Below are 25,743 nucleotides of genomic sequence, written 5' to 3'. Positions count from 1 at the left end.
TCGGTGTTCCAAATTTATTTACATCTGGACATCTCCGGCTTGTGACTAGCCCCCAAAGGGCAGGCACCTTCACTTCTTCTGGACCTGGGCTCTGGCCCGCTGAATCTTGTCCGCTGTGGCCCCATCTGCAGCCCCAGTGCAGTGGGACAAAACCAGGCTCAGCTCCATTTCGTTCCGGTGCTCAATAGCCACATCTGCAGCCTGAGCCACGTCCCTGTGGTTTGAGCAGAAGGGGGTGATGTTGGGACCGTCCCAGGGCACGGGCCCACTCTTCAGCTACCGCACACACACAGGTCTCCATCTGACTCACCCAACAAGAAGCAAAGCCTTGACCTTTTGCTCCGGGCCCACCCGGGAAGCGTACTTCTTGGCCTCATACTTGTTATGTTGTTTCATGCAGATCTCTACAAAGGGCTTCACAAGACAGAGGAGACAAAGACTAGGCCTCTCCTCTCTCTTAGGAGCAGAAGCCCAGAGGACACATTGCCCATAGTATTTTATACCCAGTCAGTGTCTCGAGTCCCCTTTCCACCTGTGCGAAACAATATGGAGCTCACCATTTTTATAACAGAGACAACCACACCGAAGACCTATTAGAGACTTCAGCAGAGTCCTCCTCATGCTCCTCCCCCTCCTCCTCCACCACTCTCCCACCACCAAAGCAGGGTTTCTGCCGGCTGTCTTCTCAGGCCTTGTGTTTTCTCTCAGGCTGCCACTGTCAAATTTGCCCTCAACACATGTAAAGCACCTCCTCCATGTCTTCCACTGCCTCACAGATGGCCCTTCCTGCCCCTTCTGCCCTCAGGCACATAGTGCCCCCTGTAGTCTTCACTGGGTAAAGCAACTCCTTCCACCACTAGGTAGGAGGCAGGCTTGGGCCTGTCCTCCAGAATTCCCACGCAGTATGTGTCTGCCCACATTCACACGGCACAAGAAGTACTGACTCAGAACACAGGACAGTGGAATGGGAGCACAAATGGACCGTCATCCCCATTTCCCAGGCCTGGCCCCCTCCCAGGACTACTCTCAGGAGGATCCCTGGCTCACCAGGTAGCCAATCGGTGATTTCTTGCTCTTGGAAAACTTCTCCAGCTCCTCCCAATCTTCCAAATCTGCCAGGGCAGCCAGCTTTAGCCACCAGAGCCTGCAGGGAAGCTGGGCTCAACATAGGTATGCAGGAAAGGCAAGAGGCCCCAGGACTACCTACAGGCGGGATCCTAACCCACCTTTTGTCAGGGATGCGAAAATCACGTGCTAGCTGCTCCGCACGCTTGTTGTGGCCTCCCAGGATAAGAGTGGTGACGGTGTCATGTAGAGACAGGTCTAGGAACTGGCCCCCCAGCTCATCTTCCAGACGCCGCTGCAGCCGCAGGAGCCTCATTTGATCCTCTGTGGCCTGGAGACCAGAATGAGGCAGGCTGGGGATGAAGGCCAGGGGAGAAAGACCAAGAAGGCATGACAGGGAGCTTAGAAAAGGCAGTCAAACCTTGGCCGCAAATTCATTCTTGGCCTTGTAGAAGGCGTCAGCCGCCGTCTGCAGCGCTGCCACTCGCCCCTCGATCCGCTGCACAGATAAAGGTGTGCAGAGGACAACGTATTAGCTAGCTTGGCCTCTCTCCACCCTTGTGCCCAAGTCAGCCTTATCCACCAGGGGCATTCCTCTGGTGTCCTCGAGACGCTAGCTAGCTCCTTTGAAATCAGTCATATCCTTGCCTGTGTTCGCAGATCCCCTCAACAGTTATGACCAGAGAGGGTGTAACCAACTGCAGAGAGCTAGGTCTCCGTGAAGGAACCCAACAAAAACTAATCCAAAGGCCCCGGCCTCCCTCTGGACCCCCGACCTCTTCAGCGGCATAGCTGGCCCGGATGTGGAAGCTGCCCAGCTCCTGGTGATTGTCATCTTGATTGTAGAGGTCCTTCAGCGTGTCAAGCTCCTGATGCTTACAGAACTGGGTCATGGGCAGAAGATTAGTCAGCAAAGCCAACTCAAGGGCTCAGAAAGCTCCAACCCTTCCCTCCCCTTCACACGCGTCTACCTGTCGATACAAACTGAGGGCCATGGGTTGGTTCCGGAGCGTCATGAAAAAGTCTCCTCGATTTAGTTCGTTCTTTAGGTGCAGCAGCACTGTGAACACTGGAGACGATAAAGTAGGTGGGGCCTCCAGCCCAGCGCCGCACACTCTAGGGCTCACTCGCCTTCTCATCCCACCGCCACCCGGTCCTCACCCACACCCTGCTCACCCAGGTCAGTGTCCCCACTCTCGATGGCCTTGCTCAGTGCTAGTTTGCTCCTCTTCATCTTTAGGAGAAGGGGTACCTGCTCCCCTGAGCGTGGCTCATACTCCAGCAGCTGTCAGGTGGGTGGGGCAGAAAGCAAAGAGAGGCACGTGCCTGAGGGCCTGGACCACCCACCCTGGGGTGTCTGGGGGAGGTAACACAATCACACCTTGATGGCTAGCTCAGTGCGGCCACAGCCGTAGGCTCGCGCAGCGATGTCAGAATATGACACACCAGGCGTGTCACCCAGCTTCTGATTGATAGCCCGTGCCACATCCTCATCTGAGACATCTTTCTGCTGCACCTATAAGTGTGTATGTGGGTGTCACACAAGTCTGGATGCCATTCCTCACCTGCCCAATCCCATAGGACCTCCGCCAGAAGCCACCCTTTACTTCCATGCTCTGTATTTCCTCTATTTTTCCAGGGCCCAAGGTTACCTCACATCCCATGTCCTTGCCTTGTAGCAGGCCCAGTGGGCTAGGATCCTGCTGACACCCTGTACTTCAGGAAGGCGCAGGTACTCGCATATCTTAATAGCTAGAGGGTAAAGCCTCCGCAACACAAGCCTGGCAGACAAAGGGGGGGAAGGGACACAGGGCTGAGTTCTCCTAGTCCTAAAAGTTATGTGAGGAGTAGTACCCACAAGACCCCACATAAGGCTGTAAGACTACCCACCCTTGCCCCCCTACAGCACCCCTGAGCTTCTGTACCTGTCCAGCAGCACCTGGATGGTGAGCTGCTTGTATCTGTATTTTCCTTGGTTAAGGATCCAATTGGTGTAAGTCCTGTTTGCCAGGGATCTGCAGACCACATCTCCTGCCCCTTCCCCTGCCATGCCCAGCTGTAAACACCCTCATGACATGCCTGAGGATACTGGCTATAGGTCAGAGGGATCCCAATGTGGTAGTCCCTAATGGCATTGAGCACTCGAAGGTCCTGACACATGCGCACGAAACTGTCAGGTGGGAACCTGTCAAGGAAACACTTTCCAAAGGAAGCCGCCTGAGAAGAACCAAAGGGCAATGGAAAAGAACTTCCCTCACTGCCCAGCCCATCCCATCCCCAGCCCACCCTCCCCGAAAACCCCCTCCAGGCCAACCCTGAGCAGACTCTTCTGCATGTCTGGCTGGTGCTCATGTCCTGCAGCCTCAATGCACTGTTGCACAGCCTGGACCAGCTGTCCCAGCTCCTGGATCTCCCGTAGGTACTCATCTGCTTTCTGGCTCTCTTTCTGTGGGGAGTGGTCCAAAGATGGAGCATCACAGAGAACACCTCACGGTGGCGCCTAGCCTCTTGGGACTACATAGTTCAAATGGCAATGACTTAGAAAGGCCAAACAGACCCGATCCACTCAGTCTACTGGAGGAGCTCACAACTGCTTATTGTGTGGGGGTGGGGTGGGGGTGCTTGATACCTCCTAATAGTAGCACCAACTTGAGCCTGGGTACAGTAGGGATGCCTTGCCCTGCCCAGCCAGTTTAAATGTGCCAGCCTTCGTCAGCTCCAGCCAGTCTTACCTAAACCCCTCCCCTGTCAGGTGGCACCTGGTTTATCCTAGGTGCTCAGGCAAGGGCAGAGGGCTGGTCCAGTCAGGAAAAGAGGAAGGGAGAGAGCATCTTGGGAGTCTTAGAAGTTGACCAGAACTTACCTCATACTCCTTCTGGGCCTCCAACAGCAGTGCTCCCGGGGCCATTGAGGCAATTTTGAAGATCTCTTCACTGGCCACTAGGGGAGGAGTTTTTGAGTAGTGATGAAGAAGCGTGGAAATTCTCAGCTTGCCCCTAGTCCCCAGATCCTGTTTGGGGCCATTGTCATAGGACAGTGTGGGAGTCTGTGGTCAGGAGCACCTGCCTTAGGTAACACTGTACCCTTGTGGGGGCCTCACCTGGGACTTCATGCAGGAACTCATGGGTGCTGCGGGAGAAGATGCGGACCCCATCAAGCTCAGGCACTAAGTAGGAGTCCTCATCTAGCACAAACCTGAGTTTCGTCAAGGCTTCTTCTATCCAAAGACAGGGCACCTCCCTTTCCCCCTCCCTCTTCCAGCCCACACAGGAAGCGTTCCAAGGATACTGAATGCTTTCAGGTGCATTGCCCACCACCATCATCCGCCTCTCCCAGGCCACCACAACGGCCCTTTCCTTGCTTCGAGGACGACTACACCTGTGGACAACATGATACACATCTGGGACATTCAGGACATCGGGCCCATGGCCATGTCTTCTACATCACTGCTTGCACCCCTTTTCCTTGGGACGGCCTTGAACATACTGTGTCCCTTAGTCCATTTCTCTGGCTATACAATGACCCATGTGCTTCCCCTCTCGCTTTGGCACTACCAGTCAAGTGGCCCACAGAGGACAATGGTCCTTTAAGGGCGGGCAGAGAAGAGAATGCCTAAGCTCCACTTAGTCTGAACAGAAGACAGGATGACTCAAGCTATCCCAGGGAACAAGGCTACGCTCTAACCCCAGCTTTAAAGAACGCCTCTCTCCTCACCAGACCATCTGCTTCGGCGGTGCCCGGATGTTGCAGTTGAACTCACACAGCTTCTCCTGAAATGGCACAGCGTGTCAAGGCCCTGCCCCAGCAGTCACTTGCTGTGGAAAAGCCATGACCCTATCCACAACGGATCTCCCCCGGACAGAGCACACTACCCTTTGTTGTTTCAGAACCACACCTTGAGTGACGCTGTCCCCATCCAGATGTAGCCCGTGTCTGTGAAGAGTGCCAGGTAACGGTACGTGAAGGATACAGCCATCTGTAGGAAGCTGCTCACTCCCGGGGCTAGGCCAGCAGGCGTCTGGGGCAGAGCCAGGGAGGAAACCAGATAAACTGACTTCTCAAGGCCTTCCTACTGCTTGGCCAGCTCATCCGTTTCATTCCCACTTCGGTTCTCACCACTGTGGAGCACGTGGCATGATCCAGGAGGTAAAGATCAGGTCCTACAGCCAGAAGAATGTGCGCGACTCGGTCGTGGCACAGTGTGGTCCAACATGAGGGTGCACTTTGCAGACCTGTGACAGAGAAGAGGATCCTTTGGCATGACCAGAGCCCACAGTGTCTGTCTCTGCTGGTCCCAGTCTGGAGGCGCATTTGTGGAACGGAAGGGTTCTCTTCAGTATCAGGGCTTACCTGGCACCTCTGGCATCCGTCGGAGTTTGAGGTCACCCACATTGGCACTCAGGGTGAAGCGATAGGCCCCTGTGAGGATGGCCACCCCAGAACCAAACTCAGTGTGAAAGATCCGGGCGTCCAGGACTCGGTTCTGAAGCACCTCCTAGCAAAAGGGACCATGGGTGAAGAAATCTACAGGTGATGAGGTCCACCTTCCCTCCTCAGGCTCCCGTGGCCCTCACATTGCCCATGCTGAAGTGCCTCCGGAAGTCTCCATGAAGCCCATAAACCAGCACCGCACCGTCTTCTTGCACACAGAGCAGCTCCTCCTCAGCCGACCAGCCGAGGGCCACCACAGGCCCACTCTTCCACTGCAGAGGAGAGAGGTTCCTATGGCTTTCCTTGGAGTCAGCCAGCCTTGCCCATCACATGGTAGGGGTAGGCCCCATGCTTACCAGCAGGCTGGCCAGTGGCATGCCAGAAGCAGAGTAGATCTCCAGTACTGGCCGCACGCTGGCAGCTTTCTCTTTTCTCCAACAGTTCCTCAGTAGAGCTGCATTTTGAGAAGGGACTTCTGTCCTAGATCCTCAGGGCCCATGTGAGGTAAGCCTCCTGGAATAGTTCCTCATGCCCACCCCATGGCAATCAAGGGACCATGAGGTTAAGAAATCTACAGGTGATGATTTCTCATGAGGACCCAAATTAAAAGCATTTTAGCAAGGTGGATTGGCAGAGAACAACCCTGGGGCCCAATAATATATAGTAGAAATAGAGGGGTGCATACCAATGGGACCCCCATAGGGTGCAGCAGCCACCAAGCAATCCTTGAGTTCCTCCTTCAGGTCCCAGTCCATGCTGTACAGTTCATATTTCCTGTCCATGGAGATAAACAGATTAGCTTCCCCATGATCCTGTATCTAGATAGAATGAGGCCCAGAGAAATGCCTGAAGCTACCATTTTCCTTTGCAGTTAGTGGAGGAGAGTCCTCCTACACACACAAGAGGCAGAGAGGAGGAGGATGACTAGAAACTGACCAAATTACAGAGGCCTCTGAACCACAGGTGAGATCGCATAGCATATTGGCAAGGAAGGCTGTAGCTTTTGAGGTAAATATCCAATATTGGTAGGAGCAACTGCGATGTGCAGGTCATGTACAAGACACTGTAACGGCGCTAAGGTAAGGGGTGGGCTCTGGCTGGAAACAGTGGGAAAGGGAGACCTTCAGAGGCCCAGTCACGGAAGAGGAGACCTCTTCTATTTCTGGTTCCAGTGAGGAATAAGACTGTGTTCTTTACGTCTAGGGGTCAAGCTAGAGTTAGAGATGAAGCCAGTTTGAGCAGCACTGAGTTGACAGTGCCTGAAAGACACCCCAAAATGAGCTCTTCAATGAGATAGGGCTAGAGAGAGTCCGGCTGGTGGAGTCCTGTGAATCCTGGCTTATGTGAGATGACAAAATCTCAGGCAGGAAGGAAGACTGCAACCCTATGCATGTGTGAACGTATGCTGCATGAGAAGGAGCTGACCCTCCAAACACACTATCACTGGATGCTTGGAGGTAAGGGAGGGAATGGCCTCTTGGGGCTCTAGCCAAAATAATTTAAGGGAAAAATAACAAGCAAACAAACTAAATCAGGCACGGTGGCTCACACCTGAAGCCTAGCACCTGAGAGGCTATGGCAGAAGTATTATTTCAAGTTCAAGGTCAACCTGGGCAACACTAGTAGTTCTAGACCAAACCTGAACTTCAACCTCCTCCCAGCATAAAAACCCTAGGCTTATATTTTGGAGAAAGAGCAAAACTGTCCCTATAAACTGTGCCCCCATCATCTTAGAATCTGGAATGCTTTGTGTGATAGCTGTTCTTGCTTGTCAACTTGACTACATGTGGAATGAACTAAAACTCAAATGGCTGAGCACATTTGGGAGGGATTTTTTTCTTAATTAAACCATTAGAAATGGGAAGACCCACTTCTAATCTGGATCTTTGAGGTGGGAGGATCCACCTGAATCTGGACTTCACCTGATAACAGCCTATATAAACGATACAGAGGAAGGAATCTCTCTCTCGGTCTACTTGCACCCTCTTGCTAGCAAGTCCACTCCTTCCCTGGCATTTGTGGTGATATATTGTGTACCCTAGTAAACTTTGCCAAATCTACCCTTTTATCCTATCATTTCTGTATAATACATTTCTATATCACATTAGAGTCTACTTTGGGATTCCATCATCTACTGAAGACCAGATGAGACACCCACCTTATGGACTGAGCAACTACTGGATTCTTGGACCTTCAGTTCGTAGGCAGCTATTATTGAATTAACTGGACCCCGTAAGCCATTCTAATAAATCCCTCATATTATATATTTTAATGTATAATACATGTTAAATATATTATAACAAGTAAATATTCAATATATTCATAATATATTATATGTATCCTATATCTATCCATTCATCTATCTATATGTGTGTGTATACATATATGGATCCATCTATCTAGCTGTCTATGGATTTATTCTATAAGTTCTGTTTCTCTAGAGAGAACCCTAATATACCTTGAAATCTTTATTTTCTTAAGTGTTGTTTCAGAGTTTGGAACATTTTAGATTTTGGAGTTTCAAATTAGATGATAAACTGGCTAAGCCTACACAAATAGTCTAAATTACAAAGAACTCTGAAATATGAAACACTTATTTCAGTTTAAATGAGGGACACTCAGCAAAGCAGTAATGACAGTAAGAGAACTCAGCAACAAACGTCAGCCCATTTTCTATGGCAAGAAATTTTCCATTCACAGTAAGACTCGTGTAGAATGAGAGAAAAGGAGGGAAGTGGAGGGGGTCGAGAAAGGATGAGAGAATGAATGAAGAATGAAAATGATTGAGAAAGCACTTTCAACTTGTTTTTGTTTTTTGAGATATGGGCTTACAGGCTGCCCTGGCTCTTGCTATGTAGGCCAGGCTAGCCTAGAATTCACAGCTATTTGCTTCTTCATTTGCCAAGTGCTAGGAATAAAACATGCATTCACCACACCTGACTTATAAAATTAACTTTTAAAAGGTTCTAGTTATGCCAGCAATAGTGGCTCATGTCCTTAATTCCAGAACTCAGCCGAAGTAGAGGCAGAGGGGCAGAGGAGGAGGGCCAGGGGGCAGGGGGGCAGGGGGGGAGAGAGGGGCAGAGGGGCAGGGGGGAAGAGGGACAGAGGGGCAGGGGGAAGAGAGACAGAGGGACAGAGGTGCAGAGGGACAGAGGTGCAGAGGGACAGAGGGGCAGAGGCAAGAGGATCTGTGTTTGAGGCCAGCCTGGCCTACATAATGAGTTCCAGATTGGCAAGGATACATGGACCTTGTCTTTAATAAAGTAAATATCAAAAAATAAACAAAATATTCTATTTATGATAGCAATAAAAATTTTAAGATATTTAAGAATAAACCTCATGAAAAATGCAATAAAATCATACTGAATTTTCCTCAAGGATACAGAAGACAAGGCTAAATATTGTAAGATGACCCACAAATGTACAATTATTCTGACAAAAATTCTTCCCAATATTTTCTTTACAGAAATGCATACATTGACTCTAAAGTTCATGGCTGCAAAAGGGACTCTTTGAAACAGAAAACAGTAGAAGGTATTTAAGAGCATTTGAAAATATAAGAATACACACACACACACACACACACACGTATATGTATATATCAGATATAACACATACTATATAAACTAAAGTTAATTAAAACTGCTGTTTTGAGATAGGAATATGAAAACAGACGAGAGGTTGAAGAGATGGCTCCTGGTTAAGAGCTCATACTACCCATGCGGAGAGCCCGAGTCCCATCACTACCACCTGTAACTCCAGCTCCAGGGGACCTCTTCCCTCTTCCGCACCGAGGGCTTGCACTCACACCCACAGACACGCTTTAGAAATAATATTAAACTAAAAAAAGTCAGGTACAGTAGTGCACACTTTTAATCACAGCTTCTATCTTCGTGCTGAGTCACATAGTGGCTTGAAGATTTTTTAAATTTTACAATACATATACATTTGATATTTTGTTACTAAATTCACTGAATGAAAATACAGGAAAACATACCTTTTTTTTGTTTGTTTGTTTTGTTTTTTGTTTTTTGAGACAGGGTTTCTCTGTGTAATTTTGGTGCCTGTCCTGGAGCTCACTCTGTAGACCAGGCTGGCCTCGAACTCACAGAGATCCGCCTGACTCTGCCTCCCAAGTGCTGGGATTAAAGGCGTGTGCTACCGCCGCTCGGCAGGAAAACATATCTTAATTCAGACTTAGCATGCCAGTTACAAACTGACAGCTGTTCAGTTCCAAAATCTTATGTTCTACAATAATGACCACTATTCTTTCAAGCCTGTCTCTCAGTAAGGCCAATGTGACGCTTTCTCAGTAGAGGGCGCTAGAACACTAAACAACACACAGGACAAGCACTTGATGCTTTCCTGTTGCTGCCAGCCTTGGGGTATGAAGAGACCGGGTGGTGGCGCTCAACTCCAGTCACGTGAACACATCCGGAAAACCCTGCCTAGGTCCTGATCACTTTCTCAGGGCTCTTCTGCAGACACTACACTCTAAGCTTTCTGTTCATATCAGACTACCCACTTGTCTGTACACCTTCATGTCTGGCTATATACATATTTTGCATACTAGTATGTTTCTAGCCTTTACATGCTATACATCCAGTCTTTGAGTGGGGCTTGCCTTATAGATGCTGTGTTCCAGGGCTCCCAACTGTCCCTTTATCTCCATTCTTGTGTGCTCACACCTTGCTTGGACTACTAACTAGTCATGACTTGAGAAGCAGAAAGCTTCTATGACAGGTCTAAGATAATCTCTTGTAGCTTATATGGTTGCTATCACTGAAAATCAACACAATTTTAATTTTGTGGGCTTTTAAATTACAACAGTTGAGTTTATCAGCATGCCATATCTTATGTGGAAGTTAGGGTACTGATCAGGAAACAATGGGATCCCGAAACCTAAACAGGGGTATGTAGTTAGGTCCGAATGAAATTGGCCATTTTGTAGCCTCTCTTCTTGGTGAAAGTAGCTTGTCTGTCATCTCTCGGGGCAGCTACCCTCAGCCTGAACACCCTATCACGATCTCATTTCCAGCAGATGTGATGGAAGCTGCTGAGCTAGCCAACACAGCGCTGTGTTTAAAGCAGGTCCCCAAGATGGTACAATTCTCATGGGTCCAACCTGCAAGATGATAACACTGGGCTCTGAAGAGGCAGAGATTAGTTCTTACTGGAACAGATAAATATTCTGGGTAGATTCACCTTTCTTGCCTATAATGCATTTGTGGGCACTCAGAATCTCTCGACATATAGAATGCTTTATTCATCATTGTAGCATTCTTCAAAGCACTGCTTTGAAGTGAGCTCATATCTCAACACAGAGTGCTAAGTAAGAAGTCAGCTCTGGGCCACAGAACCAATTGCTTATATTCTAACACCCACAGGAAGCAACCGAGTGTCAGACTGTCTGCTGCTGTGACAGATACCCGAGAGAGAGAGCTAAAGGGAGGAAAGGTCTGCACTGGCTCACAGTCTGTGGTCGTCTGAACGAGAGTGGCTCCTATAGGTTCAGATGTTTGAATGTTTGGTCCCTGGTTAGTGGAAATGTTTGGGGGAGGATTAGGAAGTGTGGTGTTGTTGGAGGAGATGTGTCTCTGGGGCCACAATCTTGCTCTCTCTGCCTCCAACTTGTGCTTATAATGTAAGCTCGTAGCTACTGCTCCAGAACCATGACTGCATGCCTGCTGCCATGCTTCCTGTCACGATGGCCGTGGACTCGCTCTCTGAAACTGTAAGCAAGCCCCCAATTATTTTACAGGTTGCCTTGTCATGGTGTCTCTTCACAGCAATAGAAAGGTAACTAAGTCTGAAGGGCTCCAGTTCAAGGTCAGACTTCGGGTGTGAGACAATGGTGGCAGGAACAGGTGGCCATGGCTGCTTATGACGGCTAGGAAGCAGGGAGAGAGGAAGGGCTGAGGAACAAGACCTATCGTTCTACTGCATGCCTCAGATACCCGCTTCCTACAACTAGGCCCCACCTCCCACAGTTCTAATATCTTCCAGCCCCCTATTCCAATTCTGAATCCATCAGTGTATGAAATCATTGATTAGGTCGGAGCCTCCATGATCTAACTGCTTCCCCCTAAGCCAAGCTAGCAACCAAGCCCCTAAAATATACACAGTTAATGGGGAATATTTCATATCCACACCACAGTACTGAATTAACAGATGATGAAGTTACAACACTGATTGGAAGTCAAACTACCTTAAAAGAATGGGGTTCTGCCTTCTGCTTTGAGTCAGAAACCATCACAAGATAGAGATTTGCCTGCAGAATACATGAGAGCTAGACCAAAGGGGAGAAGTGAGAGTGTCTACTTAGTAGTAGTAGCTTCTTGTTCTGGAAACTGCGGCCTGGTGGCTTGCAGAGCTGAGGCTTCTAGGGGCAAATGCTTCTACTAGGAGATGCAACAACAGCTTTACTGAATTGGAAGGTAAGAGTGCCACCTTACCACCTTCAGCTGTTCTGCCAGAAAGCATGAAAGGGGGGCTCGATTTACCGAAGTGGGTTATTCTTCTTAAAAGGGGAAAAAGTTAGCAAGAAGCTATGCCAACTTAAAATCTGGGGACTCCTCTGGGGCATCTCTCTGCAGTTTCACGCCCAATAGTAACAGTCATTGAAAATCTTCAGGAACCAAACACAGCAGCATGACTTATGAAGGAAGGCTCGTCACTACTGGGGTTAGAAACAAAGGCAAAGGATGTTCTGGCTAAGGGCAAAGGTACAGTTACAGGGGATATGCAGGTGCAGATGAAAGCTGTAGATAGCAATTATGACCTTTTATGACTGTTCACAAAAGCGAGACCCGTGTCGCTTTGCACATTTTCTCTAGTTACATGTACATATATACGTACGCACTAGCCTTTCTCTTCTTCCCTTCCCCATTTGGACACAGTTATACAGGGGTGTATATCTTCAGTGGTTCAAGAGAGCAAGTTTAGTCTGGTGAAATCTAGGCCTTTCCATGCAATGACTTCAGTTCTGTGGAACGTAGAAGGTGAAGTTATAGGGAACAGTGCAAGGAGACCTTGATTTTCGGGATTTCTGAAGTATCTGAATCATTCACAACTGCCTCACCATGCAGTCTTTTACACATTGAGCCTCCACGGTGAATATAGGATGACTCCACAAAACAGGAGCAGAGGAGTCCAGATAAAACTGGGAGGAGCATGGGTCTGTAGTAGTCCCAGCTGCCCACGTAACCTCACATTAGCACTCTGCAGCCTTGGCATGGGCACAAGGAGACGGTTCTATACAGCCAGGGATGACACGGGACAAAAGAATAAGGATGCTAGAGAAAAGACAAGAACAAAAATGAAGTGAGTGGCTGTAGCCATCCTCCTCGATAGGGAGAAAAATGTCTGTGGAAGCAGATTCTATGTGCTTGAGAGGGCTTCAAAGCTCTCTGAATTCAATCCTGTAAAGGTAGAGCAGTTCTGGACATGCACTGGAGTGGGGTGAGACAGGCAGGGAGGGCAAGGAGGATATAATCACTTGACTACAAACTGCTGGAACTGTGAAGCTAAGTGCTCACTTATGCTGTCCTCAAAAGCAGCAAGAGCTGGGATGTATAGGAGGTTGTTGAGCCAAAGCTTCCGAACAATCATTGAGGAATGTGGTCCAGGAGTTCAGCAGCTACAAAGACCAGGAGGGAAGGAGGAAGTGACTGGCATAAAGGAACTAAAGGGTATGCAGGAGGAAGGTATGGGAGACAAAAGCAACAATGGGTGTATCACCTCCCAAAGCCTTTGAGCGAGATAGTGCTCCTGGGGACAACACATGCTATGCCTCTTGGGTGGCGTGGGGAACAGATGTGCAGAATGGAGGGCAGCCTCTCAGGAAAGCCTAAGAGTAAAGCTTCCATGAGGACGGGCCATCCCTCAACGTAGAAGGCTAGTTATATGCTGTGGGAGGGTCTGTATGTCAAATGCTCTGATTGGTCAATAAATAAAACACCGATTGGCCAGTGGCCAGACAGGAAGTATAGGCGGGACTAACAGAGAGGAGAATTGAGAGAACAGGAAGGCAGAAGGAATCACTGCCAGCCGCCGCCATGACAAGCAGCATGTGAAGATGTCGTTAAGCCACAAGCCACGTGGCAAGGTATAGATTTATAGAAATGGATTAATTTAAGCTATAAGAACAGTTAGCAAGAAGCCTGCCATGGCCATACAGTTTGTAAGCAATATAAGTCTCTGTGTTTACTTGGTTGAGTCTGAGCGGCTGTGGGACTGGAGGGTGACAGAGATTTGTCCTGACTGTGGGCAAGGCAGGAAAACTCTAGTTACAGTTATATCCTTCTCTTCCATTCTCACATCCCAGAAATGGAAATCTCCTGAGCAGCAATAAATAGATCCTAGATTGTAATCTGGGAAATTGGGAAACCTAGCACTTTTGGTAGCCTCCATTCCAGCCCTGCAGTCATTGATAAAGAAGTCCCTCTGGCTATGCAGGTAGACTTCTGGGAAAGCACTGTCCATCGTGGTGGGAAAGGAGCCCTGTGTGCAACAGGCCGGGCAGAGAGGTCTATCAGGTCTGACACTAGGGAACAATCCAACAGTCTGTAGGTCCCTAAAGGGGGTCCACTATCATTTCCAAAACCCCTTGCTTCCAAACAACTCAAAACTAAATGATGCTCAACGACTCTGGGGTACTGCGGCTGGTGTGTAAATCGCACAACTGCTGTTGTGGAAGACAGTAGGGCAGCTCTTAAAATGTGAATGGAACTGCCAGACAATCCACTCATTCTATTTCCGGATATACACCCAGAAGAAGTAAAACAGAAACAGCGAGTCTGAAAAGGGTTTGTTCGTTCATTTCTTGCATTTCCCTCCATAAACTAAGCATGTACTCAACTAGCCTTTTTAAAGACACACACACACACACACACACACACACACATTTATGGGAGCATTATTCTCCAGAGCAACACTGCTATGTCTAATGGTTTCCTGGCATTAGAATCCAGGGTCCATTTACTGCTGCTAACAAGATTTCTATTTCTGGGGCCTGGGTAGAAGCCTTTACCACTGAGTGCATAGCCTGTCCTCATGAAAGCTGTACCACCCACCCCATAGGCTTTTCTGAGAGGCTATCCTCCATTCTGCATATCTGTACCCCATGCTGCTTACTGACAGAATGGATAAGGAAAATGGAGTATGTACATAAAAAAAAAAAAATCTTTCAGCCTTAAAAAATAAGAAACTAGCCGGGCGGTGGTGGCGCACACCTTTAATCCCAGCACTCGGGAGGCAGAGCCAGGCAGATCTCTGTGAGTTCGAGGCCAGCCTGGTCTACAGAGTGAGTCCCAGGAAAGGCGCAAAGCTACACAGAGAAACCCTGTCTCAAAAAACCAAAAAAAAAAAAAAAAAAAGAAAAAGAAAAAGAAAAAGAAAAGAAAAGAAACTATGACACATACTGTAACATTAACCTTGGGAATACTATAATATTAAGTTAAATAATCCTGTCACAAAAAGACAAATGATAGATATCGCTTGCATGAGTTACCTAGAATAGTCGAATCCAGAGAAATGGAAGTGCTTGTTTAATGGGGAATTGCTATTTAATAGGCACAGAATTTCAGTTTTGTTAGATGAAAAAAATTTAAATTGGCAGTACACCACAGTAAATGTACTCAACACTATTAAACAGTAATTAAACAATGGTTCAGATAAAGGGCTGGAAAAGTAGCTCAGTTGGTAGAATGCTTGTCTGGCATGCATGAAGCCCTGGGTTCAATGCCCAGTACTGGATAAACCAGGTACAATGGCACATGCCTATATCCCTAACATTTGGTAGGTGGAGGCAGAAGGTCATCCTGGGCTACCTGAGAGCCTGTCTCAAAAAACAAAATCAAGGAGGGCTGGGAAGCCAGCTCAGCAGTTAAGAGCACTGGCTGCTTTTCCAGAATATCCAGGGTCAATTCCCAGCACCCACATGTTGCCTTACAAATATCTGTAAATTCTGTTCCAAGGGGTCCCATGATTTTTTCTGGTCTTTGTGGGTAATGCACACATGAGGTACACAGGCATACATCTAGACAAAACACGCACAAAAAGATAAAAAAAAGTAAGTAGTGATATTTTCCCTAAAAACAAGGCAAAACACACAGAAAAGTTAAGATGACACATTTTGTTATATATATTTAACGATGCTTTAAATAAATATTTATGCTTATTCAAAATATAACTACAACTACAATACTAAAATAATCTCCTGGGGCTGGAGAGATGGCTCAGTGGTTAAGAGCACTGGCTGCTCTTAGAGGTCCTGAGTTCAATTCCCACCAATCACATGGTGGCTCACAACCATTCATAATGGCATCAGATGCCCTCTTCTGGCATGCAGGCATACATGACGATAGAACACTCATACATAAAATAAATAAATCTAAATAATAATAATAATAATAATAATCTCCTTCCCTTTTAAAAATAACGGGACTACCCAGTATCAAGAGAGGGAGAATAACAAAGAAAGGAAAAACAACTCTATAAGAATAAATTATTCAGTGTTATATAAAATGTATCATCACTCTTCTTCCTTTTACAAATGAAACTAAAGTTTCTAAAGTGCCTGAAACTCAATGTGTTCAAAACCAAGTTCAGGGGCTGCGGAGACAGCTAACTCATTCACTAAAGTGCTTGCCGCACAAGTATGAGACCTTGAGTTTGATCCCCAGCACCCACATAAAAATCCAGGCATGGTGGTGCATGCTTGTGGTTATGGTGCTGGGAAGGTGGAGACAGGTGGATCCCTGGGGAATGCCCAGCCTAATCAGCAAGTCCTAGGTCCAGTGAGAGACTTGTTTTTCAAAAACAGAGTGAATGGCTCCTGAGGAGCAACACCAACCCTCCCCCTTCTGCAAGAGCATGTGTACCTACATATACCACAAACACAAAATACACCCACACATACAAAACAAGTCCATCCTCTTCTCTGCCAAATCCACTTTTCCCTTTTCATGATTTTAAGCTGAGAACCCACGTCATCCTCGATTCCTTGCTTCCTCTCACCCCCAAGTTCAGTATTCCCCGTAGTAACCATGATCAAAGGTTGAGTCCTTATCCTCCATGTCATGTGCTGGCTGTAAGCGTTATGAACGTCAAAGGCACTCTATGTCTGACTCAACTTACCGACACATACCGAGTCTGGCAAAGGTGGGATCACATTAATGAATGGAATCAGCTCAAGTTGCAGTTTTAGGATTAAAATGGCTAAATCTCTAGAACCCAGTAAGAGATGGTCACCACTTCCGCTCCTCACCTTTTCAAATCCAGCAAGTTCTTGAGAAAACCAATCCAATGCAAAGACTCCTGCCCTACAGATGGGACTCAAGTGAAGAGTCTACTTTTTCACCATTCATCCACTATTCAGGATCACAGACTAAGTCCTATCCGAGGATATGAATGAAACCAAGCACCTATTCTTAAAACACTTTCACATTGGTGAATAAACTAGAAAATGCTTTTGCATTTTTCTGTCTTAAAAAAATTTGCTTCAAGAGGGCTCAGCTTTGTGAAGGCACTTGCTGCCAGCCTGATAACCTGCGTTCAATCCCCAGATCCCATGTGGTGGGAAGGGGAGAACCAACTCCTCCTACAAGTTGTCCCTTGACTTCTACACATGTGCCGTGGTGTACACACACACACACACACACACACACACACACACACACACACACACACAATATAAAATAAAAAATTCTATGTTTTGGCATTTAGAGTCTACCACTATTCTCTTGTTTTTGTCGGGGGGGGGGGGCGGGGAGGGAGGTTTTTCAAGACAGGGTTTCTCTGTGTAGCCCTGGCTGCCCTGGAACTCACTCACTCTGTAGACTAGGCTAGCCTCAAACTCAGAGATCCATTTGCCTTTGCTAGGATTAAAGGTATGTGTTACCACTTAATTACTTAACCTGGACTCTCTGTCCCTCAGCTTCCTCATCAGTAAGTTGGAGCAAATCATGATCCTGATTCCATGTAGTGGGATACTTAAGAAACTACACATAGAGTGCTTAGCATAGTGTCCAGTTTAAGAAAGTCTTATGTGTTAGCAACTTAGGACATATATATAATCTCCAGCAGGGTTAACACGTCTAATCATTTCTGAGTTCAACACAGGTAATGGGAAATTAGCCACTTCTATGACACATGCCCACACTCATATCTTTTGAAATTTTATGCATCCATGAAGCTAAGATTTCATACAATAAACAGGAGGAGCTCTGTTGTAATGAGGTCATTGTCTTCTATGCTCTGATTTAAAAGTACTTTAAAAATAATAGTTAATATTTTATTTTTATTATTTTTTATTTTAAATATGTATTTTGGGACAGAGTCTCTTCTTGCCTCCAATGTATGTATATAACCAAAGTTGGCTTGGCTGTATACATATATAGTGTATATAGTAATGTGATTACAGTGGTTAGCGTCTCGTTGACTTTCTAAAACAAAGTACAAACTGTTTCTTTTTTTTTTTTTTTTTTTTTTTTTGGTTTTTCGAGAAAGGGTTTCTCTTGTGTAGCTTTGCGCCTTTCCTGGAACTCACTTGGTAGCCCAGGCTGGCCTCGAACTCACAGAGATCCACCTGCCTCTGCCTCCCGAGTGCTGGGATTAAAGGCGTGCGCCACCACCGCCCGGCACAAACTGTTTCTTTCTAAGATAAAGTATAAACTGATCAGTTACTAATCATGATCCTCCTGTCCAGTAGTATTTTCAATGGGTGAAATCATTAATAGTTCCTGTTGATGTCAACTAAGTGTTTCATTTTTTCATTTTTCATATTGTACACGTGTCTAAGAGGAATTATGAATAAGCAAATGCAACATATCTCTAAAAATTATCACAAGGCATCCTTTGTCTAGGAAATGCATCACATTGTGAACAACAAAATTTCATTTCAAAGTCTGGCTATGAGAATGGTAAATTGTTTCACTCGTGGAAGCAAAGTCTTCTATTGAAATAAGACACCAATGCAATGTCTCTGTGATCTACAGGTGCATCAATAAAACATTCTTTGCAATTTTGCAACTAGTTGGGCAACTATTAGCTTTTGTTTGTTTCTGTGTTGTTGTTTTGAGACAGGGTCTTACTATGTTTCCCTGCCTGGCCTGAACTGACTATGTAGACCAGGCTGGCCTGGATCTCACAGAGATGAGCCAGCCTCTGTCTCCAGAGTGCTGGAATTAGAGTCATGGGACACCACAGGCTGGACAACTATTAGGTAACAGGCACTGGTTTAAATATGCACGGGAAATAAAAGAGACATTCTTAGCCTTCGAGGAGCTCAGCAGAAGAAACCTATACAAATATTGCCTTCATTTGTTACCTATAATAAGACTCTACAACTGAACCCTGAAAGGAAAAAAAAAAATTCTACTGTAAGAAGATCAGGGAGGTCCTGAAAGATGGGCAATAATTCTTCAGCGTGATAAAGAGGAAAATAGCAATGCCCACAAAAGAGACGGTAGGGCTGTGAAAACACACAAAGCCATGAAATTGCATGACGCGATGAGCCTGCCTGCAATTCTGTGCGGCTGGAACACGATTAGAGGATGGCTGAGATCAAATCGGAAGCCGCTCAAGGAGACAAAATAGAGGCTGGCCAATTGATGTGTGTTCCACAAGCAGTTTGCACTTTCTCTTAAGAAAGTAAGTCAGCGAGACGCTAACCACTGTAATCATATTACTAGTTTAGACTTGAGAAAGACCCACTGCTCAGGGCTCTCCAACTTCGGTGAGTTGCCAGTGCCTAGGGTTCTTCATTAATAGTGCCCCAAAGCTGAATGGCTATTCACCCCCCTCTCTCAGCTTTGGTCAGTACTGTCACCCCGCCCGCTGTGGCGATCCCGCCCTCCTCTGAGAGCCCCTGTGGTCTGACTTCAGCAGCAGTTTCCGGAAGGAGACTGGCACTCGCTGTCGCCACGGGCGGCCTTCCTCAATGTGATCTGAGCATCCTTCCGGAGGCCGACAGGCCTCGGTATTGGGGTGCCTTCTGAGCTTGCCTCCGTTGGAGCAGAGGAAGGAAAGATTGCTGCCCCTAGGCAACCGTGCATAAAGTGGCCGACGCTGGGGCGAGCCGCCCGAGGGGCGGACGCCAGCACCCGTAGTGACGCAGGGGGGGCGAGCGCCGCTGGCTCCGCCGGGGGAGGCTCAAGCCAGCAAACGAGCACGGTAAGCTAGGCGCTGGGCGAGAAGGTGGGGCGGCGGGCGGCTCACCGGTAAAAGGCAGAGTCCCCGAGTGGATTCCAATTCGCAGTGTAACAGTCCATGTCTGGTACAGCTGACGGCTGGAGGCGCCGGGAAAACACCAGCCTGGCGCAAGCTCCAGGCCGCACTTCCGCTTCCGCCCGTCGGGGTCACGTGGCGAGGCCGCCATAGCGGCCATCAGCACTGTGGGCAAACCGCACTGAGCTATCCTTCTGCCCTCCGCACTTACCCGGGCTTCGCGCCCGCCCGGGTGGGCCTAGCCCTGATTCCTATCCTTCACGGCGGCCAGCGTCGCTGTCTTTCTGACCCTTCCGACGTTGGGGGTCGCGCAGGGATGGACATGAGTGACCGGAAGTGGGAGCCATGAGCCTCTCCTCCTGGAGCTCAGATGCTGGAGTCGCTGGCCGCACCACCGCGACGCACGCATGGAGAGCACTGGGCGTCGAGCTGCGCACCGACAGCTAACCTGGGCACCCGGGCTCTGTGGGGCGGGGTCTTTGCAGAACCTACCGCCCTCCAGGGGCGCGGGAACATGACTCTAGATCAGGAGCCCGCTGTGGGCAAGGCGCCCGGCACCCGGGCCTGCCCTACTGGCCGGTGAATCCCTGGAGCCAGGAGACTTGGTAACTGGCGCGAGCGGACGTGTGCGCACACGCGCGGCCTCCGCTGACACGTGGCTGGGAGCAAGGGAGTCGCTGCGCGCGCGAAGCGCCATAGAATAGGCCCTCAGCCTAAGCGACCCTCCGCCTTCCTTCCAAGTGTGATGAAGGCTGGTGCTATCACGGGATGTGCCATGCGGCCCCACCCTCCTCCCTATTACTCAGAGCAGCCAGGGAGGGGCCTGTGCGCATCTGTCATCTTGGGACAGACTGATCGTCCTTGAGTCCCTGCTCTCTGTCAGCTTAGTGGCCTCTCCCTGCAGCCCGTGTCAGTGGCAGCATGGTCTTCTGTTTGGAAAACGAGATGCCACACCGTCTGCTGCGAAGCACCATGGTCCATTTCCAAGCCTCTGAAGTCCAGCAGCTGCTACACAACAAGTTCGTGGTCATTTTGGGGGACTCCAGTGAGTGACCACTCTAGGATGACATTTCACAGCCCTGTATCTGCAGCCTTTTCTTTATGTCTGCACCCCGTATCTCCATTTCAGTTTTCTTCTCCATCTTTTACTCTGTCTTAGACCACTAAACTGTTTTTCCCCGTACATACCTTCCACGGGTGTCCTGGCGTATCATTTGTACACCATTTTAGCCCATGCTTTTGCTTCTTTGTCTCTTGTAGCCATCCATGATTTTTTTTTAAAGGAGCTGTGGGTTATGTTGTGTGTTTCCCTGGTGACAGGGCCAGTTAGTTGGTCTTGGGTCACTATACATGAGTTAGAGGAGAGGCATATGACTAGAAAGAACCCAGCCTGGGTTTTTAAACCTCATCTTTTCTTCTTTAAGTCAACCCTCCATAGAGCTGCTGTTGGGCAGCCAAACCCTGGGAGACCAAAGGCCTTCATTTGGGAGGCTCTGAGACCGAGTGAGGCCTGCTTTAACCTTAGGACCCCTGTCTCCCTGCAGTCCAGAGAGCTGTGTATAAGGACCTGGTGCTTCTGCTCCAGAAAGACACACTGCTCACAGCTTCCCAGTTAAAAGCCAAGGTGAGAGAAGCTTGGCAGTCATGCCAGTGTTGGGTGGGTGCAGACCCTGGCCTGAAAAAAGACCACCTGCCTGGCATGGATCTGACCATCGGGGTGGGGGTGGGTGGGTAGGGGGAGCTGAGCTTTGAACAGGATCAGCTGGTGGCTGGGGGCCAGCTGGGCGAGCTGCACAACGGGACACAGTACCGAGAGGTCCGCCAGTTCTGCTCTGGCTCTGGCCACCACCTTGTGCGCTTCTACTTCCTCACCCGTGTTTACTCCGAGTACCTTGAGGACGTCCTGGAGGAGCTGTCGTATGGACCTGCCCCTGACCTAGTGATCATCAACTCCTGCCTCTGGGATCTCTCCAGGTTCAGGCCGGGGGGAAGGGAGATACTGGTTGGAGGTGGAGGTATGGCGCCATTCCTGTGCCCATGCCCACCCTAAGTGTCACCCAACAGATATGGCCGCTGCCCAATGGAGAGCTACAGGAAGAACTTGGAACGAGTGTTTGTACGAATGGACCAGGTTTTGCCAGACTCTTGTCTGCTGGTGTGGAACATGGCAATGCCTTTGGGGGAACGTGTCACTGGGGGTTTCCTCTTGCCAGAGGTGAGTGAGGGGCCCTTCTGGACAGAGGATAGAGTGGCTGGCTGGTAGATAGGACACCATCTTAGAGGCTCTACTTTCTCAATTAGCTGCAGCCCCTGGCAGTCTCTCTGCGACAGGATGTTGTTGAGGGGAACTTCTACAGTGCTACACTAGCTGGGAACCACTGTTTCGACGTCCTAGATCTCCACTTTCATTTCCGGCATGCTGTACATCATCGTCATCGAGATGGTGTCCATTGGGACCAGCACGCACACCGCCACCTCTCACACTTACTTCTGAGCCATGTGGCTGATGCCTGGGGTGTGGAGCTACCCAAACATGACCCTCTCCCAGGTAAGACCTGCCACAGAGTGGGTGGGTAGTGATGTAGACAGGACCTTTAGCACACAAGGCACAAAGAGCCAAATGCAACAGAGGTACTGGTAGAAAGTAGATGATCGCTTGAAAAACAGTTGTGGCTCCTGAGTGTTTCTTTCTCATTTCCTGGAAATGGGTAGATCACAGGAGTCCCATGCCTGCCCGACTCCCAGTTCTTCAGCTTTATGATTCCTTCTGCATACTTGAATGAAAATGTTCAAGTACTGATTCCAAAAGGCAGCCCCTACTCAACAGAGGAATGGGAAAGAAATGAGAATACTTCTAGGTAGTCTCGGGTATAGGAAGTGGGACGACAGATATGGAAGAAGAGCAGTCCAAGCAGTGTGGCAGAGGCAAGAGAGCTTATCAGCTGGAGAAGTGAAAGGTTCAGCCAGGTAGCAGGTTGTTGTCGAGAGACGATGTAAACTACAGTGTCTCTGCAAGTCGGTCTCAGGGTGATAGGGGTAGTAGACATCAGCTCGTGGGCTCCCCAACTCTGCTTAGGCTCCCAGTCTCACTGGATCCAGCCTATGCAGTCCTCCACTGGCCCCGTTCTAGTCAACCTGTGGCAGGTGCCGAGAGTGTCACTCCTTTAGCTTGTTTTGGGGACACTACTCGAATTGCATTCCTGCTGAGATGTTCTCTGCTACAAATCTTATGTTTGCTTGTTAGTCTCTTAGTCCCTGGCTGCCTGCAAAGAAAACATCGGAGTTTATTTCTACATCTGCTTCTCCCCTGCATCAGGTCACTTGTTGATAGTTCATCCCCTCCAGCCCAGTGCCAGGACAGATGTGCTGTGTTTCAGTGCCAAGAGTGCAGTGTTTGTCGAATTGGAGGCCTGAGTCATCTTAGATGCTGTTTGTGGCAGCAATAGAAGCTGTGGGGGACCTCACAGGCAAGGGATAGAGGCAGACCACTAGAGCCTAGAAGCTAGGAGCTGAGGCTTTAGGATGGATTCGGGTGGATTATGTACTGGTTCCATTTCCTTTGTTTTGCTTAATGAGAGAATTGGTCCTCAGTAAATAAAGGAATGCTTTAAAGGTTGAAAGACTGGTTTGTGGTGCTTCACAGTTTTTGATTCCGTCTAAGAACTATGGAAACAGCTGGAAATGTGGCTCAGCTGATAGAGTGCTAGACGTTGATGCATGCATGAAGCTGTGGGTTCAATCTCTGGCACCACATACAGCCAGGCGTGTGGTGCCTGCTTGTAATTTTAGCACTTGGGAAAAGGAAGCAGGAGATTCAGAAGTTCAAGCTCATCCTTAGCTTGAGTTTAAGGCCAACCTGGAAGATATGAGACCTTGTCTCAAGGGGTGAAAAGGAAATGAAGGTTGTTAAAAGAAAGACTTGATTTGAAGTGGGGAGATGAGCAAGTAGGTTTGATTAGGGCAGATCTGTTTGACATGTTGTGGAGAGACTTGGAGTCATCTGTACCCAGCAGAGGTATATGAGTGTGAACTGGGAAGGAGACAGCAGATCAGTGCTCACACCTCGGATTGCAGAGAGCAGATTGATGGGGAAACAAAAGTAGTTGAGAATGGAGAGGTGCTTTCAGGACAGGGTGTGTTGTTGATGTCATGTGACTGGACTGTTGGAAAGAAGAGGTTTGGTAGGTTTGTCAGGCTGTTCCATTTAGTAGGAAAAACATCGAAGGCATGAAGTGTTCAAAAGAGGCAATGCTCAGTTGATGAAGGATAAAAAACAGGGTAGAATCCTCCCTGGGAGGGTTTAGAAGCAGATGAAGACTAGTTGGGAGAGGGAGCTGGATCTTCATATTTGACTAATTTATTGGCCTGTGAGGACTCGGGAAGAAGAAAAAGCTAAAGATACAGGCACTGGGCAGGAGCAGGCATGAACTCAGAACACAGGTAATCATGAGCAGCAAGAAAAAAGGAACACAACTTGGTCTTGGCTTGAAGTGAAGGGGAATGAGGAGGGCTACTGGCCTTATTCCCCAAGAGGGTGCAGTAGAGCTCTGGAAGTGTAGATATAGGTAGCATTTGGGGCAGCCTGACTTCCCAGGCCTACTTAACACAATCATTCCATTCCTAGACACATGGATTGAGGACTGGCCAGAGATGGCTCATCCATCCCAGGGAAGCCATAAGCAGCCCCCAGACTTCAGGGAGAAGCTGGCCTTGCCCCTCCTCCCACCTTTCCATTTGCCTCGTCCCATGTCTTTTCCTTATCCACGTCTTCAGCCCTCACCACCTCCCTTGTTCCCGCCCCTGCACCAGGATGCCCCCTTTTCCCAAGGCCAGCCCTTTCGACGCTATGAATTCTTCAAACACAATGCAATGGAGGACTTCTCGGTGTCATCTAACTTAGGTAGGTGCCTCTGCAGCCTCTGCTCCCACCCTCCCCAGCCTCCTGTGCACATTCTCCTACCTAGCCACCTGTGTTGACATGAGCTTGGGAGTTGGGTTTAGTCACATTAGTCCCTCAGATTGGAACAGCATCGATAAACTTATTAATCTGCTCACAGTTCCTGGTCTGGGGTGAGGGAAGTAGAATCTCCATTCTGCAGATGGGAAATGAAAGCACAGAGAGACTTACCCCAGAGGAGCAGAGCTACCTGGTCAGAAACTTACTCTGATGATGACTGCTTCTCTTGTAGGATGTGGCCCTGGAGTGAACTTTGTGCCTGGTCCCCTGCCACCGTCAGTCTCTGGCCCTGTCTCCCATGGTCAACACCGGGGCCCCGTGGTCCACCGGGGCAAGCCACGTTGTGTTCCCAACAACCCCTACCATATACCAAGGATTGGGGGGGCATGTAGGCAGAGACTCAGGCACTCAGACAGACTGATCCACACATATAAACAGGACAGACGGGGACATGCCCATTCAGGGACATGGCCTGGGTAGACAGGATCTAGAGGTGCCAATGGCCCTGAAGGGTCTGCCTGATACCCTAGCTCTTGGGTTGGGGTATTTTTGTCCACTGCTGATATCAATAAAAGCATGGAAGGACAGAGTGACATTCCTGTGTGAGGGAGTGGGTCTCCCAAACCATGGCCTTAAGGGTTGGGGAAGCTGCCTCTTGGACCTTTGTACAAACTATTTAGAAATCAATGAATACACTCATTTAACACAGTTCTATCTTCACAAGAACACATATGCTAAATAAAGATCCCAGTGGGTCCGTTGTTATCAGCAGGTCTTTGGGACTGGAAAAAATCAAGGACTGAGTTAAACTGTCGGTATTTGAGGTGAGATTTTGGATCTGGCTCATTCTGACTTTCCCTCTCAGTTGTACACAGTCGTGTGTGTGCTTGGTACTCATCTCTTTCTGGAGGTGGGAAGACACAGCCTTAGCATGCATTCCTGGCACAGAGCAGGCGTGCAGTAAGTTGTAAGCACCTGAGTGAGAAGCTCCCAAATGCAGGCAGAAGACCAGTTAGGATCCCTTTATGTGCTTGATGCGGTGTGCGGTGAGAGAAAAG

General features: G+C 48.5%; 2 protein-coding genes across 5 annotated transcripts; one reads left to right on the top strand and one right to left on the bottom strand.

The window, feature by feature from the left end:
• Vps16 (VPS16 core subunit of CORVET and HOPS complexes) lies at positions 1-19,859 on the bottom strand. Of its 2 annotated transcripts, none has more exons than XM_006984529.4 (24): positions 19,720-19,859; positions 6,182-6,270; positions 5,853-5,950; positions 5,640-5,768; positions 5,416-5,560; positions 5,182-5,297; positions 4,961-5,083; positions 4,780-4,835; positions 4,354-4,443; positions 4,166-4,260; positions 3,929-4,005; positions 3,380-3,511; positions 3,155-3,282; positions 2,991-3,026; positions 2,738-2,846; positions 2,447-2,581; positions 2,242-2,350; positions 2,037-2,134; positions 1,842-1,949; positions 1,487-1,564; positions 1,227-1,396; positions 1,048-1,144; positions 311-414; positions 1-214 (listed from the first exon to the last, which is right to left on the bottom strand). In XM_006984529.4, exons 1-24 carry the CDS (start codon positions 19,770-19,772, stop codon positions 70-72), a joined length of 2,520 nt encoding a protein of 839 aa, XP_006984591.1. In that variant the 5' UTR covers positions 19,773-19,859; the 3' UTR covers positions 1-69. The 2 variants fall into 2 exon arrangements, with proteins under 2 accessions (XP_006984591.1, XP_042132166.1); XM_042276232.2 differs by having other exon boundaries at positions 5,853-5,976; positions 19,720-19,822.
• Pced1a (PC-esterase domain containing 1A) lies at positions 19,398-25,456 on the top strand. Of its 3 annotated transcripts, none has more exons than XM_076570637.1 (8): positions 19,398-19,674; positions 20,633-20,773; positions 21,273-21,352; positions 21,464-21,702; positions 21,793-21,943; positions 22,030-22,276; positions 24,353-24,628; positions 24,918-25,456. In XM_076570637.1, the coding sequence occupies exons 2-8, from the start codon at positions 20,650-20,652 to the stop codon at positions 25,163-25,165; spliced, it is 1,365 nt and encodes a 454-aa protein (XP_076426752.1). In that variant the 5' UTR covers positions 19,398-19,674; positions 20,633-20,649; the 3' UTR covers positions 25,166-25,456. The 3 variants fall into 3 exon arrangements, with proteins under 3 accessions (XP_076426752.1, XP_076426751.1, XP_006984589.2); XM_076570636.1 differs by lacking the exon at positions 19,398-19,674 and adding an exon at positions 20,198-20,333; XM_006984527.4 differs by lacking the exon at positions 19,398-19,674 and having other exon boundaries at positions 20,458-20,773.
• The last annotated feature ends 287 nt before the right edge of the window (positions 25,457-25,743 follow it).

Source organism: Peromyscus maniculatus, chromosome 4, assembly GCF_049852395.1.
Source record: "Peromyscus maniculatus bairdii isolate BWxNUB_F1_BW_parent chromosome 4, HU_Pman_BW_mat_3.1, whole genome shotgun sequence".
Lineage (NCBI taxonomy): Eukaryota > Metazoa > Chordata > Mammalia > Rodentia > Cricetidae > Peromyscus > Peromyscus maniculatus.
The sequence above is the reverse complement of the archived record's forward strand: the minus strand, read 5'-3'. Positions and strand labels throughout refer to the sequence as shown.

Excerpts from the sequence above, each read along its gene's own strand:
- Vps16 (XM_006984529.4), bottom strand. The coding sequence starts at position 19,772 with ATGGACTGTTACACTGCGAATTGGAATCCACTCGGGGACTCTGCCTTT. Across the intron at positions 2,582-2,737 it reads CCCACTGGGCCTGCTACAAG|GTGCAGCAGAAAGATGTCTC; the intron begins GCAAGGACATGG and ends ACACACTTATAG. Across the intron at positions 215-310 it reads AAGGCTTTGCTTCTTGTTGG|GGACGTGGCTCAGGCTGCAG; the intron begins GTGAGTCAGATG and ends CTCAAACCACAG.
- Pced1a (XM_076570637.1), top strand. The coding sequence starts at position 20,650 with ATGGTCTTCTGTTTGGAAAACGAGATGCCACACCGTCTGCTGCGAAGC. Across the intron at positions 21,703-21,792 it reads TGCCTCTGGGATCTCTCCAG|ATATGGCCGCTGCCCAATGG; the intron begins GTTCAGGCCGGG and ends GTCACCCAACAG. Across the intron at positions 22,277-24,352 it reads CAAACATGACCCTCTCCCAG|ACACATGGATTGAGGACTGG; the intron begins GTAAGACCTGCC and ends TTCCATTCCTAG.